Source organism: Nicotiana tomentosiformis, chromosome 4 (genome assembly GCF_000390325.3).
Source record: "Nicotiana tomentosiformis chromosome 4, ASM39032v3, whole genome shotgun sequence".
Lineage (NCBI taxonomy): Eukaryota > Viridiplantae > Streptophyta > Magnoliopsida > Solanales > Solanaceae > Nicotiana > Nicotiana tomentosiformis.
The window spans coordinates 123,511,583-123,531,927 of record NC_090815.1 but is presented as its reverse complement, the minus strand read 5'-3'; the positions used below and the strand labels follow the sequence as shown (position 1 = coordinate 123,531,927).

The window sequence follows — 20,345 nt, the reverse complement described above, 5'->3', positions numbered from 1 at the left end:
TGCTTTGAGTAGAAAGGTTGTGAGTATGGGTAGTCTTGTGTATATTCCAGTTGGTGAGAGGCCATGCAGATGTTCAGACTTTGTCTAATCAGTTCGTGAGGTTAGATGTTTCAAAACCCAGTCAGGTTCTAGCTTGCACAGTCACTCGGTCTTCTTTATATGAGCGCATCAGAGAGAGGCAATATGATGTTCCTCATTTACTTGTCCTTAAGGACACGATGCAGCACGGTGATACCAAACAGGTTGTTGTAGGGGAAGATGGAGTTCTGCGAATGCAGGGTAGTATTTGTGTGCCTAATGTGGATGGGCTTCATGAATTAATTCTTGAAGAAGCACACAGTTCCAGGTATTCTATTCATCCAGGTACCGCCAAAATGTATCAAGATTTGTGGCAATATTATTGGTGGAGGAATATGAAAAGGGATATAGTTGCATATGTAACTCGGTGTCTGAATTGTCAGTAAGTTAAGTACGAGCATCAGAGACCTGGTGGTTTGCTTCAGAAGTTAGAAATTCCTGAGTGGAAGTGGGAGCGTATCACTATGGATTTTGTTGTTGGGCTCCCATATACTTAGAGAAAATTTGACCCAGTTTGGGTCATTGTGGACAGGTTGACCAAATCATCACATTTCATTCTAGTGGCAGTTACCTATTCTTCAGAGAGATTAGCTGAAATTTACATTAGTGAGATTTTCCGCCTTCACGGTGTACCTATGTCTATTATTTCAGATCGAGGTACGCAGTTTACCTCATATTTCTGGAGGGCTGTACAACGTGAGTTAGGCACGCGGGTGGAGTTGAGTACAGCATTTCATCCACAGACAGACAGACAGTCAGAACGCACTATTCAGATATTGGAAAATATGCTTTGCGCTTGTGTTATAGACTTTGGAAGTTCTTGGGATCATTTCTTGCCACTTGCGGAGTTTGCTTATAATAATAGCTACCAGTCGAACATTCAGATGGCTCCATATGAGGCATTATACGGAAGGTGATGTCGATCGCCAGTTGGTTGGTTTGAACCGGGAGAGGCTCGGTTGTTGGGTACCGATTTGGTACAGGATGCCTTGGATAAGGTCAAGATTATTCAGGATCGACTTCGCACAGCTCAGTCTAGGCAAAAGAGTTATGCTGACCGTAAAGTTCGTGATATTGCATTCATGGTTGGAGAAAGAATATTGCTCCGGGTTTCACCTATGAAAGGTGTAATGAGGTTCGGAAAGAAGGGCAAGTTGAGCCCTAGGTATATCGGACCCTTTGAAATTCTTGAAAGAGTGGGTGAAGTAGCCTACAAGCTTGCATTACCACCTAGTTTATCAGCGGTTCATTCGGTGTTCCATGTGTCTATGCTCCAGAAATATTATGGTGATCCGTCCCATGTGTTAGATTTCAGTTCAGTCCAATTGGACAAAGATTTGACTTACGAAGAGGAGTCGGTCTAGCCCGGCAGGTCCGACAGTTGAGGTCTAAGAGTTATCCTTCAGTTCGAGTACAATGGAGAGGTCAGCCGGTAGAGGCATCTACCTGGGAGTCCGAGTCGGACATGATGAGTAAATATTCACACCTTTTCTCCAGCTCAGGTACTTTTTCTAACTCTTTTCGAGGACGAACGTTTGTTTTAGAGGTGGAGAATGTGATGACCTAAAATGTTATCTTTAAATTTAATAAGTAATTATGTGTTCTAAGACCTCGAAAAGCACTATTTATCATTCCTTGACTTGCGTGCGCAATCCGTAAAATTTTTCGGAAAGTTTTTGTGTGAAAAATAGATTAAAATATGAAATAGAGCCTTAAAACTCAACTTAGTTGACTTTGGTTAATATTTTGAGCAAACGAACCCGGATCAGTATTTTGATAGTTCCGATAGGTCAGTATCGTTATTTGGGACTTGGGCGTATGCCCGAAATTTAATTTGGAGGTCCCTAGCTCAAGTTATGACCATTTAACGAAAACTAGTAATTTAAAGGCTAAAGATTTCCAAGTTTGACCACGGGGTTGACTTTTTTATGTCGGAATCGGAATCCAGTTCCAAAAATTTTTATAGCTCCATTATGTCATTTATGACTTGTGTGCAAAATTTAAGGTCAATCGGACTTGATTCGATAGGTTTCGGCATCGAAGTTGGAAATTTCATAAGATTAAAGTTTCAATTGAGTTCGCACAAAAACTAATTTCAAATGAGCATAACTCTCATGATACGAAGTTGTGTATGGTTTATTACCTATCAAATGAAAGATCTTTGAGTCTAGTTTCTAACTTTTCAAACCGTTCATTATTTGGACATTCCTACAAGAGGTTATTACCAAATTACCAAAGGCTGACAGAATGCGATTCTGCGACCATTATGCGATCGCAAAATGGTTATGCGACCGCAAACTGGTTGCAAAATGGTCCAGAACAGCCCAGTTCTGGGCACCGATTTATGCGATCATTTTGGGACCCGCACACCAATTGTGCGGTCCATTATGCGACCGCATACCTATTTTCGGAGGGGTAATTTTCCTATTTTCATAATCTGACCCCATTTTGATAAATAGGCTTTGGGGTTTATTTTGGGGCATTTATCTGATGATTTTAGAGAGAAGTGAGAGTGTTCTAGAGAGAGAAAGTAGATAAAGTGTCTTATTCATCAAATTCTTATCCAAGCCTTGAAAACCAACAAGAAATTTCTTAAGTTCTTCATCAAAGAGGTAAGGTTCAAACCCCTAATCTTCAATTTCGAGTTTGGGCAATGATGGGTGATTAAGAGTATGATTCTTGGGGTAAGTGTTTCTTATCCTATATTGATTATATTTCATGATTCCATACTCATTTATATCATGAATCCGTGAATTTAGGGAACAAAAATCAGATTTTTATAAAATCTTTCAAAAACGAGAATTTAAGATTTGAAGATCCATTTGATATCGGAATTGGATAATTTTTGTATGGTTGAACTCATAGCGGAACGAGTATTCGGATTTCGTGAGTTTTTCTGGGATTTGAGACGTGGATCCTACTGTCGAATATTTAAATGAATTTAGAATTTCTATCCGAAAAATTAGTAAATTCATATGGAATTAATTCCTATGATTCGTATTGAGTATATCGAATTGTTTGTGAATAGATTTGAAGCTTTTGGAGATAAATTTAAAAGAAAAAGTTATGGTCGAGTAATTGATTGGAATTTGCAAAGCGAGGTAAGTGTCGTGTTTAACCTTGACTTGAGGGAATATCACCCTTAAGTTATTTGTTATGTAAAATGCATGTGAACGAAGTATAGGCGAGGTGACGAGTGTCTATACGTCATCAAATTAATTGTTTGCCTGCTTACTTGAAAAATTATAAATTGTTTTAAATCATAAATTAACTATTATTCTTTGTCAAATATTAATTCTTGAATTCCTGCATTAATTGTTACATTCTATTTGAATTATGTGTTTTAATTGTTATTTGACATTTAACATATTAAATATTAAACTGCCTATTTTCTCCCTGATTTCCATAATAATTTGCTATTTTTCATTGTTTATTTCATAATTAAATCATAATTATTGTATGCTTGTTGTCTTATAATTTTATATTAATTGTTACATTTATTGGGGAAATTTCTTCTATAAGAATTGATAAATGGATATATTGGAGGATCGGGTTGCACGCCGTAACAAAATTGATTGAAATGGATATATTGGAGGATCGGGGTGCACGTCACAACAGACTTATTAAAAAGTCCATATTGGAGGATCAGGTTTATTGGAAGATCGAGTTGCACGCCGCAACAGACTTATTAAAAAGTCCATATTAGAGGATCGGGTTGCACGCCGCAACAAACTTATTAAAAGTCAATATTGGGGGATCGGATTGCACGCTGCAACAGACTTATTAAAAAGTCTATATATACTTGATTGAAATAAATATATGACAGACTTGATTAAAAGGAATATATTAGGAGAGCGGGTTGCACGCTGCAACAGAATTGAATGTGAATATGTTGTGAGAGCAGGTTGCACGCTGCAACAGATTTGGTAGAAATGATAATTGGTTATGACTGCTGAATTAGCTTTAATTATTATAAATGAGTTACCTGATTTATTTCTATATTTTTTTTGTTACTAATATTGCGTACAGGTTAATGTAAGTGATGCGTCTTAGCCTCGTCACTACTTCGTTAAGGTTAGGCTCAACACTTACCAGTACATGGGGTCGGTTGTACTGATACTATACTCTGCACTTTTTGTGCAGATTTTGGAGTTGGTCTCAGCGGCGTACCGTAGACTTGCTCAGATATCAGCTACCTAGAGGAGACTTGAGGTATAACTGCATGGCGTCCGCAGTTCTGAAGTCCCCGTCTATTTTACTTTAGCTGTGTGTTTATTTCCAGACAGCTTTATTTTATTCAGACCTTTATTTGTATTATTCTAGAAGCTCGTGCACTTGTGACACCAATTCTGGGATGGTATTTAGACACCGTTGTTTTTTTTATGTATTATTCACTATATTTCAAACTTTACTTCCGCATTTGTTCTTTGTTATTAATAAATTTAGAAATTATTTTTAAAATGGATAATATTATTCTAACGTTGGCTTCCCTAGCAAGTGAAATGTTAGGCGCCATCACGGTTCGAAGATGGAAATTTCGGGTCGTGACAATATCCCTCTTGAACGTGCAACATACAGTTGTTCATGCAAGTAATATAGTACAATATTTAGGATATTTGTCCTTGTGCTTTATTTATTATATTTTCAAAACATAAACATATTAAAAATTATTTTCACACAAATTTAAAAGGATATTCCTTAGTTTCGGAAGATAAAAGTGGAATTTAGGGATAAGAATATACTTAGAAGCACATTATCAGTATCATAATTTTTACATGTATGACGTTATTGTCAAAACTTCTATATACCATTTGTGTGCTATTACATAAGCTATTCGACGTATCTATGTTTTTCAGTGGCATGACGGGCATATTTTACTTCAAAATTAACCTATATACAATGGAAGATCAATTTTAACTTAGTCTATTATATATACGGTGACACTAACATACGTAAGAAATAAGAAACTTGACAACAAACATGTATGGTAGAAGGTCATTTGGTACTAAAGTATTTAAGTATTTTTCTTGTGTCACGACCCAAAATCCCACCACAGGCGTCGTGATGGCACTTAGTCTCTAAGACTAAGTAAACCGATCATAATAACAATTCAAGCCACTTTGTTTTTTATTTTTATATATAAATAATCGAAACCAACAGTAAAAATATTCAAACAACCTCCCAAGACTGGTAATACTGAGTCACGAACTCTAACTGAATACATGAAATGATTCAAGGATCGAATTTACAATATTGTTCGGATAATAATTGACAGTACAATAAAATGGAAAGACTCCAAGGGACTGCGATGATCAAGCAGCTCTACCTTGAATCCTTGCGATCAATACACTAACTCTGCCCGAGTCTGATATCTCTAATACCTGGCTAAAAATGTGCAGAAGTGTAGTATGAGTACACCACAATTAGTACCCAGTAAGTATCAAGACTAATCTCGGTGGAGTAGTGATGAGGTACAGTCAAGACACTCACTAATCAAATAACCTTTGCAACATAGCAGCATACAATAGTACTGAAAAACAACTAGCAGTGATAGCAACAAAAATCAACCAGTGATATAAACAGCAAGGCAACAAAAACACCATAATTATTGCTCAAACGAATAAGGAACACAAGTACAACCAATTAATCAAGTCCTTCAAATATAAATCTTTTACATATAATTCTTTCGAATAAATACCTTCTGAATATACTTCTTTCAAATAAATATCTCTCGAATATAATTCTTTCAAATAAATATCTTTCGAACATACTTCTTTCCAATAAATATCTTTCGAATATAAATTCTTTCAAATAAAAGTCACCATGTGATACCTCATTTCATAATCATAAAACATTGGTCTCAATCCACTTTCATATTTTTGTAGCACGGGTCTCAGCCTACTTTCATGTTTCCATGGCACCTCGTACCCATATTTCTATCAAAACAGCACGGACAACTCATGTGCCAAAAATAAAAGTCATCATATTTTCCCCGGCACCTCGTGCCCACATTTCATATCTGTTGCGGCGTGCAACCCGATCCCATATAACATTAATCATAACTGTTGCGGCGTGCAACCCGATCCCATATAACATAATCTGCCTGGCGATAGCCACAAGCTCACAATTTCAACATAGATCAGACTATTATCAAGTTTACCAAAATAACAAGACAAGTTGCACAAGATATAAAAATAAATACAAGAAAAGTTACAATATCACATGAAAATTACCAACGCAATAACCCCACATCATCACATAAAAATTACCAACACAATAACCCCACATCATCACATATCATCCCTGACAATAGCTACTCTTATCTCTCCAATAATATCCTCATTTATCCCTCCACCCTAACAATATCAATAGCCACCTTTATCACTCCTATAGCCACCCTCATTGCTCCACTTAATAGCCTGCCTTATCACTCCGCCCAGACAATGTCCCAACACACATAACAATAGTGAAATGCCACCCTTATGCCAGCATAATATCAGCAATGGAATGCCACCCTTATACGCCGCATAACAGTAACCCAAGTCACACAACAATTCATATTGAATATTATCACAACATCACAACATCATCAACTTGTATATACAAATTGTCTGTAGGCCACAACCATTCCAAAGGTACAACAAAGTCAATTAATTTCACAACAGATAGTCCACGGCTTAACACAATGTATATAAAATCTCAAAAATAACCATAAGGATGGGAAAATAACTCATCATAGGACAACGCTTTCTTTAATCCAAATTTTAGATAAATATGTAAATGCCTCAATTTAAACCTATTTAATTAATTATTTGCAGATGAAAAATCCATAATGTGATTATTTCCAAGAAATATCAAATCAACAAACACACGGAATTTACATAAAAATCCAAGTGGCAATCACACCAAATTATCATATAAAATACAAACTCGACAAACAAGAAATGAGGCATGACAAATCAAGGATTTACTAAGTTCCAACAATTTTCCAATTTTAATACATAAGGGCGTCTACGAATTTCAACCGATATAATTTGCACATATAAGCCCGAGTACGTATTCGTCACCTCGCGTACACGGCTTTCAATCACACAATTTCCACATAAGACTCAATGCCTAAGGGGTAATCCCCCACTCAAGGTTAGGCAAGATACTTACCTCGACAAAACTAAACCGATACTTTAAATGATCTTCGTAAGTGAAGCCACCTCCGGACGGCTCAAATCTGAAATTCGCCCCTTCATAATACTACGATGGTCCACCACACTAAACAAATTTCAATCTACAACAATGCAACACAATTGCGCCAATAAAAATAAGATTTCTGTACTTTAAGTCATTTAGACATTTTATCAAACATCTAATGTGCATATTTTTCTACAACCTCTTTCAATAGAATTTCTTCACCTAACAATCACCTTCCACACAAATGATTGATCTCACAATCGTCTCTAGGTCATCCACAACTTCCCTTAGCACATGCATGCCCAGCAATTCACTCCCAACCCACAAATCTTATCAATTAATTCATTTTACAATCTCTACAATACCAACACACCTAGGTTGGGCACTTATTGCTTCCAATCACCATCTCATAAGTCCTAACACATATTTCATACATAAATAATCACTATTAATTAGTTAGAGGTAGTAGACATACCTATTATAGACCAAATCTTGAAAGACAACTTTTGGGATGTTCTTGAGATTTTGAAAAAATCCTATGGAATCCAATCAAAACTTTGTTGTAACTAGTGATTGAGAAGTGAAATCATCATAAAAACACACTTAAAAACTCACCTTAGGTGTGTATTAGAAGCCTTGGCAGAATGGGTGATGGAGAGAAAGCCATAGTCTTGAAGAAATGACTTAGCCACTCTCTCTCTCGGGCCTTGGGGGTATTTTTATGGCTCCTACGTGTGCGGTCGCACACCTGGGCAAGTGACCGCGCATCTGATCGCGCACATGAGGCAGAATACTCTCTAATATGCGCGGCCGCGCATTTGGGCATGCATATGGCATAGGTCCGGTAAAATGACCATAACTTTCTGTAGAAATATCCAAATGACGAACGGTTTGATGCTTTGGAAACTAAACCCAAAGGCTTTAATTTGATAGGTAGATCACCACCTAAGTCTTTATATTTGGTAGTTGCATGCGTTTGAAGTCGTACCTTGTGCGAATTTATTTGAAACTTTAGCCCATTGCATAGCTCTTAATTTGTCTTAGTTCTAGGGATCTCCTTAGACCCTAACAACATCCAATACACCTCCTACACTTTATATCATGATCATCTAAGTTGTTCCAGTCCTTAACCTCTCGTGGAAAGGCAAAACGACACTTAAGCGACTTGTGAGCGTGCTTATGGCCTCGGACTAATAGGAAATTCGAGGGGCCTCACATCCTCCAACAATACTAGAATCATGAATCGTGCATCGATTCAAGCCTAAGAAACTTATGAACTTTCGAATTCCAAAACTAATGCCGATTCATACCAAACCAACTCCGATTGACTTTAAATTTTGCACACAAGTCATAAATGACACCACAGACCTATTCCAATTTTCGGAACAAAAATTTCGTCCCGAAGTCATTTGCTCAAAAGTCAAACTTCGGTAAACTCTTTTCATTTAAGCTTTAAAAATAAAAATTATTCTTTCGATTTAATTCTGAACCTTCCGAAAACCAAACTCGACCTTGTACGCAAGTCATAGAACATATTACGAAGCTGCTCAAGACCTTAAGTAGTTGAACGGGACGTAAATTCTCAGAATGACAAGTCAGGTCGTTACATCTTGATAGTAATTATTGGTATCATTTTCTGTTGAGTCAAAAACTGAAAAATATTTTATTTTTACTATAAAATCTTGCAATCAACCTTTTATTTAGTTGATCAACATATTCATTTATGCTAGCTAAAATATCTTTTTAATTCTATCATGCGATTTGCACAAATTACATTTTAATCTAATGATAGAAATATTTCTCTTATTAAATGCACTACTATTACCATTGGGATTGATAACCAAGTGTTCAGGAAGAACCAAATCATCGTTTATTGGATACTCTTCTTCGTTTCGGACATGAAGCAAGAAGACACTAAATACTGGATCTGTTCTTACTTTATATTTCTTGTCAGTTGAATCTTTTTCGTTTGATGTCAGAAGTATAACTTTGGCAAGCTAGCTTTTACTGTCTCTGCTTTTGTCGATTTTGGAACTACTGGTAGTACTTGATAGAACCTCACCTCACAAATCATTAATTTTTCATCAAACGGTTCATTAATATCCATATCTCTAGAACTCCGGGCAATTATTTTGAACGTTTGACACTTAGCTATAAGTGTTTCATCCCATATTATTAATTTTGTTTTCCTTATAAATTTAGCACCATTACTCCGCTTTGATATATTTGTGATGGTTATTTAAGTTGTTTGAAGAGGTATATCAAATTTAAAGTGGGTGGCCTCACAATAAAATCGTTATTGGTACACCACTTGCTATTATTGCTAACAATGCCATACCTCTTGATATGATATTTGCAAGTAATGCATGACATAGAAATATTATTTCGATTCCGCCGGAGGCATCTACAAAGAATAATCATGTTATACCAGAGTCGATTCTTTATAATATAGTCTTGAAAGCTTATTCTTGTTTAGGATTTAGCTTTGATTGTGCTTCCTCAAACACTTGTGTAGCATTTTGATTCTTAATAATATACTAACATTTTTACTTTGTGTTCTAGCGCTCTTTTTATGAAATAAATTTATGTATCCTAAGATTTTTTTTTTTAACTTGAATAAGAATTGTACTCATGTGATGAATTTAAAAAATAATTGAATTGCATTCTCTTGCTAAATAATTAATTAAAATATTTAATTATTTGATTTTAACATAAAAAATAATTTATTCTATGTTGATTCAGATCTTAATATTAGTTCATCTCTTATTTTGAATTTAATCTTAATTATAATTTTATCCACCATAAATTTTATTTTCAAAGAGTAAAAGATTGATATGACATTTCATTTTTAGATCTTTATGTTTGTAGAATCATTAGTGATATTGACTCTTATCAATCATTTTTTCTCTCTTTCTCACACATTTATATTCTTAAATATTTTCTTAGTTATTGTTAATAATTGGGTATTTTTTAAATATTACACGAAAGATTGATAAAAAAATATTATTTGAGTAGAAAAATAGTTCAAATATAATATAAAAATATATTATCGTTGGGGTATTTTTTTTTTCCTCTCAATTTCAACTCTTTATGCATTCCATTTAATATTACTATTATTTTTTCTTTGTATTGGACATTATGGAGTGGTAATGTATTGCCAATACAGAGGATTCTTATGAAATTGATTTTATTAACCCTTCCTACATATTTTTAATAAGAATTTAATAGATAAAATTATATTAATTTTAAAATATTAAATATTAAAAATTAGCATAGAAGGTATTGTAGTCCAAAAAATAGGTTATTGCAGTTATATCCTATGAGCTCTTCCGTTTAATACTTTAGGGCTATTTTGATATATTAATATTGTATTTATGCTAATATAAAAATATAGGCTCTCGTTTTTCTGAATGGGTTTCGACAATATAATATATTCTCAAATTAAATTAGTAATAGGACATTATAATACGTTTTCAAATTAAATTAGTAATAGGAATTTTTAGAAGTATATCATAAAAGTAATAGGATTATATGACTAAAGATATTTACTTGTTCAATTTTATATGAATTAGACAACTTGAAAGTAATTATGCAAATAGGATTCCTAATATAATGATGTAGGATTCCTAACATGTAGTATTATGTCCTAAAACTGATAGGATTATAAGGCTAATATGTAGAATTTCGGTTCTATCATTTTATTATGAGTTATTATGTTTAATATTATAAAATTATTTTTATAAATCGATATTATATTTATATTTTTATAATAGTATAAATAAATATAGATATAGATAGATAACTTGCTAATTGTTGTAGAAAGGTACAACTTCCATACTTCTATGCCAAGTATTGACTTTAACACTGTTCAAACTTAAACGTGTCTCCACAGCACTATCTCTTTCTTGTTTGTCTCTTAAAAATCTTTACACAATCACAGAAATATCCAAATAATCTCCATAGCAATGGACCTTCAAGAATCGATCAGCAACCAAACAAGCGTATCCTTAACGTTAGCGAAACATGTTTTTGCAACCGAGGTTAAAGGGGACAACAACATGGTATTTTCCCCTTTGTCGATCCACGTAGTGTTGGGTCTAATCGCAGCGGGTTCAAATGGTCCGACCCGTGACCAGTTACTCGCTTTCCTCAAATCCAAATCTACTGATGAACTCAACTCTCTTTCTTCTCAGCTTGTTGATGTTGTCTTTGCTGATGGCAGTCCCAGTGGTGGGCCTCGTCTTTCTGTTGCTAATAGCGTTTGGGTTGAGCAGACTTTGCCTTTTAAGCCTTCTTTCAAACAGATTGTGGACAATGTTTATAAGGCCACTTCTGTTTCTGTTGATTTTCAGAAAAAGGTTAGATTTGTAAACCCCGATTTTATCCATTGCTTAGTTACTTCAGTAGAGTAGGGTTATTTCAGTTTTCCCTGTTTTTTGGAGCTGAGATTATTAGGTGAAATGGCTCTATTAGGTACTTATTTTTATGTCTCGGTAGATTCACGGTTTAAACATTATGAGTTAGGCATGCCGCTGAACCGCTGACCATTTGAGTTTTCGAATTTATATTCGTACGTATTTAGTACATATGTTAACACGTAACCCGGATCTGAGCCAGAGCTACTAGGCTCGACTGAACCCACAGCTTATACTAGCATCCCCCCCCCCCCCCCCCCCCACACACACACACAGAGACAACCCCCTGGGTCCGGGTATGGATCAATGCGACATTTTGAGAACTTCTACTTTTACAGAACCCTAGTTTGCCTCAAAAATCAAATTATTTTGTAACAGATAGAAATAGCTTAAGTAGGATTAGATAGAGGTGATTCATAAAGCCGACGGTGACTAATTTGGGATTGAGTAATTGATCGATTCAGTTATGAAATGCTTGATGGTATAATTATACTACGAGGAAATCTTTTGTATCATTTGAGTTTGTGAGTTCTTACCGGCAAACTCCGTTGTCATTCAGTTCCAAGCACATTTTTTTTCATTTTCTGTGTCCTTTCTTTTTCTTTTTCGAAATAACTTATGGATTGGTCATACTTATCAAAGATTAGGCTTTATTTAGCAGCTGATATCCAGTTAGGCGATATATTCAATGTAAATTGAAATACTATTAAGTTAAGTAGCAGTATCGCGACTTGATCTTCGTAAACTGTTAAGTTAGCTTGGTGAGGTAATGTGGTGAATGGATAGCGAACTAGGACACTGGAAATAACAATTTGATTGTAAAATCTTCCTATCGAATGGAGCTAGGGTTTTTGGTTACTGTCAATTCAAGACCTTCAAATATCTTTTGTTGATAGGACCAGCCAAAGCTGTCCCGTTTTACTTTTTGTTGCATATGAAATTCAGTGCGCTTAATGTTTATGCTCGAGGGATTTGCATTTCTACTTTTAGCTAGATAAAACTTTCTACACTTCATCGTTTGGCATTGAAAACTTTTGCACCTTTGGTGAAAAACAAATTTTCCACCAAAGCCAAAGGATCACAACGATAAAGCCAAAGGTGAAAGACAAACTTTTTGCACCTTTGGCTTTATTTATGTGTACCTTTTTCTTTTAGCTGGGGCTAGACGATGAACAGATGGGGTTGAGTTTATGCATTTAAATGATTGATAAACAGCAGGTCATTGAATGGTTTCTCACACATTTTCATTATGCTTATCATTCATTATGATCTCAAATACTGATGTATTGCTGCCTTCACTGGAGTTGAAGAAGTTCTACATTCATTGCATAAGAAACTGGCTATACTCTTCGAACTTTTCTGTTTCCCTACAATCTTAGCTTGGATAGTTCTACTGACCTATGAACTTTAATCCAGCACCTGGAGCTGGAGTCAGAAAATAAATTAAAGAAAAACCTAAAAGAATCCATTTGCATACAATTTATTTCAAAATTTTGATGATTTGTAGGCTGTTGAGGTTGCCAATCAAGTGAATCAATGGGCTGAAAAGGAAACAAGCGGGCTTATCAAAGAAATTCTTCCAGCCGACTCAGTTGACAGTGCAACAAGACTTGTGTTTGCAAATGCACTGTACTTTAAAGGAGCCTGGGATGAGAAGTTCGATGCATCAGTGACTAAGGACAATGAGTTCCACCTTCTCAACGGAACCTCTGTTCAAGTGCCCTTCATGACTAGCAAGAAGAAGCAGTATGTAAAAGCTTTTGATGGTTTCAAGGTTTTGGGGCTTCCTTATAAACAGGGTGAAGATAGGCGTCATTTTTCCATGTACTTCTTTCTGCCTGATGCCAATGATGGACTGCCAGCTTTGGTAGATAAGGTCAGTTCTGAATCCCAATTCTTGGAGCGTCACCTTCCATATCAGAAGGTTGGAGTTGGTGAATTTAGTATCCCCAAATTTAAAATATCGTTTGGATTTGAAGCTTCTAACATTCTGAAAGGGCTTGACCTGGTATTGCCTTTCTCTGGTGATGGCCTAACTGAGATGGTGGACTCCCCTGTTGGCAGTAACCTTTATGTTTCTAGCATTTTCCACAAGTCCTTTATTGAGGTAAATGAAGAGGGAACAGAAGCTGCAGCTGCAACCGCTGGTGTGTTTAGACTAAGGGCATTGATGGTAGAAGAGAAAGTAGACTTTGTTGCTGACCATCCATATCTCTTCCTGATTAGAGAAGACGCAACGGGTGTGGTACTGTTTGCTGGTAGCGTGCTAAATCCTCTAGTAGACTAAGTTGTGTTCCACAATATGGATGTTGATAAGTGTTTGCATCTTCTTTGTATTGCTTGGACCTGTGTGGTGCCCAAAGTTAGCTCAAACCGCTTTCACGCCCTTCTATCTTGAGCTTGAAATATTTTCTACTGTAGAATTTTTTCATGTACACTTCAAGAATCCTACTTCGTCCTGATACTGCAGGTAAAATTTTATTAACTGCTCTTTGTACTATTGAAGTCAATGTAGCTTGTATGCCCTACATTGTATTTTGAAATAATGAACATCTAAGGTCTGTCTAATTCTTCAATTTCTAGTTATAGTTGTTGTAGCTACATGTGTTTTCTTGTCTGTTTGTCTGGGCCAAAAGAGATACATGAACATGCTAACTATAGAGAAATAGATGTGGAGGTTTATTTCAAACTGGCCTCATCTAAAGCAATTTAAAAGTTGCTACAAGACATGCCATTTGAAACTGGAAAGAGCTTAAACCAAGACTCTGAAGAATAGCATTGCTGCTTTCTAGTATTGGGTTATTATTACTGTTTGTTAGTCTTGGCTGGTTTTAGCCTCCTGTTCTTCTTTACACATTTGATTTAATCATCAATGAAGTCCTTAATTTAACCAAGAATGGAACAGATAGAAATATTGCAGTCTTAAATGTTCATTCAAAAGAGCTCAATTCATTGTTGCTCGCTGATCTTACTGAAGTTGATTTTGCACTTCATTGGATGAGATCGTCCAAGGTGGAAAGGCTGTCAACTAGCTAAGTCCGGGGTAATTAGGACTACAAATAGTTATAAACGGTGCCAAGTTTAGGAGATACCACAACAACAAACCCAGTGTAATCCCACAAGTGGGTCTGGGGAGGGTAGTGTGTACGTTGACCTTAGTCCTATCTTCAAGAGCCAAGTTTAGGAGGTAATTAGGTATTTTTCTTCCTTTTTTTATTTATTTAAGTTCTTATTGATTATGTATATCTTACTTAAAAGAATGTATCACTGCTTTAAACCATACATACCAAGGTATCTTCTCTATAACTTCGAATAGGAGAAATGTGGTCATTATTGAAAGGTCACTGCAGGGCTTGCCACTTCCTTAAGCTTTATGGTAATGAATTTCATATGAAGCTCTCTGCTTACAAACTTTTCATTCCTTGTAATTATTGGGGCTAATTTTAGATTATGCATTTGCATTTGGAGTTCTAAATGACAAAGAGGCTACTTTTGAAAATTGTTATCTCAATACCTTCTAAAGCAAATCAAATACCATATAACTTGATTTGATATAATTTGTCTGCATTTATATGTGAGCAAGGCCGGTGCCGACCTTCTAGTACTGGAACTTTGGGAGTGACATTCGTTTTTGGACTTTCAACGAATTTTCTATTATCCAATCATATATTCTGTGGGGGTAATAATGGGTATTTCTATACGAAGTATCCGTTTCATTCCCTTTCTTTGTCTTGTAAAACAACTTGCAAAAATCAAAGTGAGAGCTACAACTATCTATTAGTATCAGAGTATGAACTATAAAGTGGACATTTACATAAAATATTTAAGTGTTCCAATCGAAAAAATAATTATAATGTTAAAAAGGATTATATAGGGTTGAAAGAAAATATTCTAGAAAATGTGTTCCAAAAAATACTAGATTGCCGGGAAATATATTTTAGGAAAATTGTTTTCCACCTAAAGAGGGAGAATGACTTCTCTCACTTCTGGGCGGAAGTCATTTTCTTTTATAATGTCACGACCCCATTTTTTCCCTCCGTAGGATATCGTGATGACACTTAATCTCTAAGACTAGGTAAGCCTAACAATTTGCGGAAATACTGAATATAAAACTGAACTCAAATCTCAACATATGAAATAGAAACAAAAACTACGATTTTTAATAGTTACAACTCCCAAAACCCGGTAGAAATAAGTCACAAGCTACTAAGAGAAAATACTAAGTGTCTCTATACATCAAGTCTAAAGAGAATAAGGGAAACAACATAATAAGATATAAGGGGACTCTGAGGTCTGCGGATGCTGGCAGATATATCTTGAAGTCTCCACGTACAATCCGGCTCATTGGTATCTGGTTTGGTGGGAAGAACCTGGATCTGCACAAAAAGATGTGTAGAGTGTAGTATGAGTACACCACAATGGTACCCAGTAAGTGTCAAGCCTAACCTCGGTAGAGTAATGACGAGGTCAGGTCAAGGCCCTACTGGTTTTAAAAGAAAAGTAAGGCAGAAGATATAATAATATTTGAAATGACTGAAAATTTAAATACGAGAAACTTTAGAAAATAACAGCTCAACAATTAGAGATAAACAATAGAGGCGCTCCAGAGATACCGTCTCGTAGTCCCAAATATAAATATGCAAGATAGGGGGAATCTCCCGAGGAACCGCCTCGAGTCCCAAAGTAAATATGCAGTACATGGGGATCTCCCGAGGAACCGCCTCGTAGTCCCAAAGTAAATATGCAGTACAAGGGGATCTCCCGAGGAAACGTAGTCCCAAAGTAAATATGCAGTGCATAAAGGATCTCCCGAGGAACCGCCCCGTAGTCCCAAAGTAAATATGCAGTACAAGGGATCTCCCGAGTAACCGCCTCGTAATCCCAAAGTAAGTATGCAGTACAGGGGGATCTCCCGAGGAACCGCCTTATAGTCCCAAAGTAAATATGCAGTACAGGGGGATCTCCTGAGGAAACGCCTCGTGGTCCCAAAGTAAATATGTAGCAGATAACCGAAGGAACAACGAATTTACAGCAATAATCTTACAGTTAAAGATCTAATTCAAATCAAGGGAAGCAGGTAATTCAACTAAGCATGTTGCACAAATTGCAAATAAGAGTTAAGACACGTAGACATGTGATACTAGGCTAACATGATCACTACATATGCTAAGGCAACTCAGTTAAGGAATTTAAAAGGAAACAACTCAGCAAGAACCGAAATTTTCACAATTAGCCCGTGTACGCACTCGTCACCTCACGTACACGGCGCTCACATATCACAAATTGTTTCAACTGTACCAAATCCTAAGGAGATTTCCCTCACACAAGGTATACAAGTCACTTACCTCAAATCTCGCTCAATCAATCGATGAGGATGCCTTTCCCTCGATTATCTGACTCCGAATGACCCAAATCTAGCCAAAAGCAATTTCATATCATGAATACAACTACAAGAAACTAATTTAAATAATGAAACTACGACTTTAGCAAAGAATCGAAAATTCGGCCCAAAAGATCGACCCGGACCCACGTCTCGGAATCGGATAAAAGTCACAAAATACAAACACCCATTCGATATAGACTTCACCCATATCAAAATTACCAAAATCCAACACCAAGTCGCCACTCAATTTTCCAAATTTAACTCTCCAAATCCCTAACCTCAAACTCCCACATTCTACCTTAAACACACAATCTAAGTGGGAAAATCAATGGAAAAATAAGATTATTGATAAAAAATAAGCACAAGGGACTTACCTCAAGAAATCTCTCGAAAATGCTCTCAAGAAATCGTGAAACCCGAGCTTAAAATGTCCAAAATGATAAAAATCCCGAACCCTTGAATTAATAGAGTCTGCCTAGTGTTTTCGCTTCTGCGGATCACTTGACCGCATCCGCGGTCCCGCTATTGCAGAAAATACACCATTTATGTAGTTTTGCCTAGACTTCCTTACCTCCGCTGCTGCGATTTCCTATCCGCTTTTGCGGACACACTTCTGCGAGAAGCAGTCCGCTTCTGCGGCTCCAGCGCACCCGCGACCTCCTTGTCCGCATTTGCGGTCTCGCAGATGCAGAATTTTTCTCGCATCTGCGACTTCTGCCCACACTGCTCCAGCCCGCTTCTGAGCCCAAATGCCCGCTTCTACGGGCTCACACCTACGATCAATCTTGCGCATGTGCGATTACACCAGAGTTGGTGCCTTCAGCCATTCTCCCAAGTCCAAATTTGATATGTTAACCAATCGGAAACCACCCGAGGCACCCACGACCTCAACCAAAACATACCAACCAGTCCTAATACATCATACAGACTTAGTCAAGCCTTTAAATCACATCAAACAACGCTAAAACCATGAACTGCGCATCGATTCAAGCATAATGAACTTTAAAACTTCAAACTTCTACATCCGACGCTGAAACCTATCAAATCAAGTTTGATTGATCTCAAATTTTTTACACAAGTCATAATTGACATTACGGACCTATTCCAACTTCCGAAATCGAAATTCGACCCCGATATCAAAAAGTTCACTCCCGGTCAAACCTCCCAAATATCATCCCATTTTCCAACTTTCGCCAATATACGCTAAAATGACCTACAAACCTCCGGTTCAACATCCGAACACGCTCCTAAGACCAAAATCACCCTACAGAGCTATAGGAATCGTCAAAAATTCATTCCAGAGTCGTATTTACACAATTCAACCTACAGTCAATTCCTACGACTTAAACTTTCATTTTAGGGACTATGTGTCCCATTTCACTCTGAAACCAAAAATAAATCCCTCCGGCTAGTCACGTAATCACAAAATGAAATAGAGGGAGAAATAAATAGGGGTTCGGGGCTAATTCTCTCAAAATGACTGGCCGGGTCGGTACATCCTCCCCCTCTTAAAACAAACGTTCATGTTCGAACGAGTATAGAGACATACCTCGAGTGGTGAAAAGATGAGGATAACGGCTACACATATCATGCTCGGTCTCCCAAGTAGTCTCATTGATCGGATGACCCCTCCACTTCACCTCTACTGATGCGGTGTTCTTTGACCTCAACTTTCGGACCTACCTGTCCAAAATGGCTACTGCCTCCTCGATATAAGATAGATCCCTGTCCAACTGGACTGCGCTGAAGTCTAACACATGAGACGAATCGCCGTGATACTTTCGAAGCATGGAAACATGGAACACTTGATGAACTGCAGAGAGACTAGGTGGTAGTGCAAGTCTGTAAGCCACCTCTCCAACCCTTTCAAGAATCTAAAAAGGTCAGATATACCTAGGGCTCAACTTGACCTTCTTTTCGAACCTCATAACACACTTCATGGGTGAAAACCGGAGCAAAACCCGCTCCCCAACCATGAATGCAATGTCGCAAACCTTCAATCCGCATAACTCTTCTGCCTGTACTGGGTTGTACGAAGTCGATCCTGAATCAATTTAACTTTCTCCAAGGCATCGTGAACCAAGTCTGTACCCAATAGCCTAGCTTCGCTTGGCTCGAACCAACCCACTGGAGACCGACACCGTCTACCATATAAAGCCTCATACGGCGCCATCTGAATGCTCGACTGATAACTGTTGTTATAGGCAAACTCTGCAAGTGGCAAGAACTGATCCCAAGCACCCCCAAAATCAATCACACATGTACGAAGCATATCCTCCAATATCTGAATAGTGCGCTCGGACTGTCTGTCCGTCTGAGGGTGAAATGTTGTACTCAACTCCACATGAGTACCCAACTCACGTTGTACGGCTCTCCAGAACCACGATGTAAACTGTGTATTCCATTCAGAGATGATAGATATTGGTACGCCATGAAGCCTGACAATCTCGCGGATGTAAACTTGAGCCAGCTGCTCCGAAGAGTAAGTAGTAACCACAAGAATGAAATTAGCTGACTTGGTCAATCTATCCACAATCACCAAACTACATCGAACTTCCTCTGAGTCCGTGGGATCCCAACAACAAAATCCATAGTGATTCGCTCCCATTTCCACTCTGGAATCTCTAACTTCTGAAGCAATCCACCCTGTCGTTGATGCTCATACTTCACCTGCTGACAATTTAGGCACCGAGCGATATACTCCACTATGTCCTTATTTATCCGCCTCCACCAATAGTGCTGCCTCAAATCCTAGTACATCTTCGCGGCACCTGGATGAATGGAGTACCACGAACTGTGAGCCTCCCGGAGAATCAACTCACGCAAACCATCTACATTAGGCACACATAGCTTGCCCTGCATCTGTAATACATCGTTATCGCTAATAGTGACTTCCTTGGCATCACCGTGCTGAATCGTGTCCTTAAGGACAATCATATGGGGATCATCATATTGACGCTCTCTGATACGATCATAAAGAGAATATTGAGAAACCACACAAGCCAAAACTCAGCTCGGCTCGGAAACATCCAATCTGACAAATTGGTTGGCCAAGGCCTGAACATCCAAGGCTAAAGGCCTCTCTGCTACTAGTAGATAAGCTAAGCTGCCCAAACTCTCCGCCTTGCGACTCAAGGCATCGGCCACCACATTGGCCTTCCCGGGATGATAGAGAATGGTGATGTCATAATCCTTAAGCAACTCCAACCATCTCCGCTGACGCAAGTTAAGATCCTTCTATTTAAACAGATGTTGTAAACTCCGATGATTGGTGAAAACCTAGG

General features: G+C 37.3%; 1 protein-coding gene across 1 annotated transcript; it reads left to right on the top strand.

The window, feature by feature from the left end:
* Nucleotides 1-11,085: 11,085 nt before the first annotated feature.
* On the top strand, nt 11,086-14,254 carry LOC104109578 (serpin-ZX-like). The gene is made up of 2 exons (XM_009618911.4): nt 11,086-11,621; nt 13,186-14,254. The coding sequence occupies exons 1-2, from the start codon at nt 11,229-11,231 to the stop codon at nt 13,963-13,965; spliced, it is 1,173 nt and encodes a 390-aa protein (XP_009617206.1). The 5' UTR covers nt 11,086-11,228; the 3' UTR covers nt 13,966-14,254.
* Nucleotides 14,255-20,345: the final 6,091 nt, after the last annotated feature.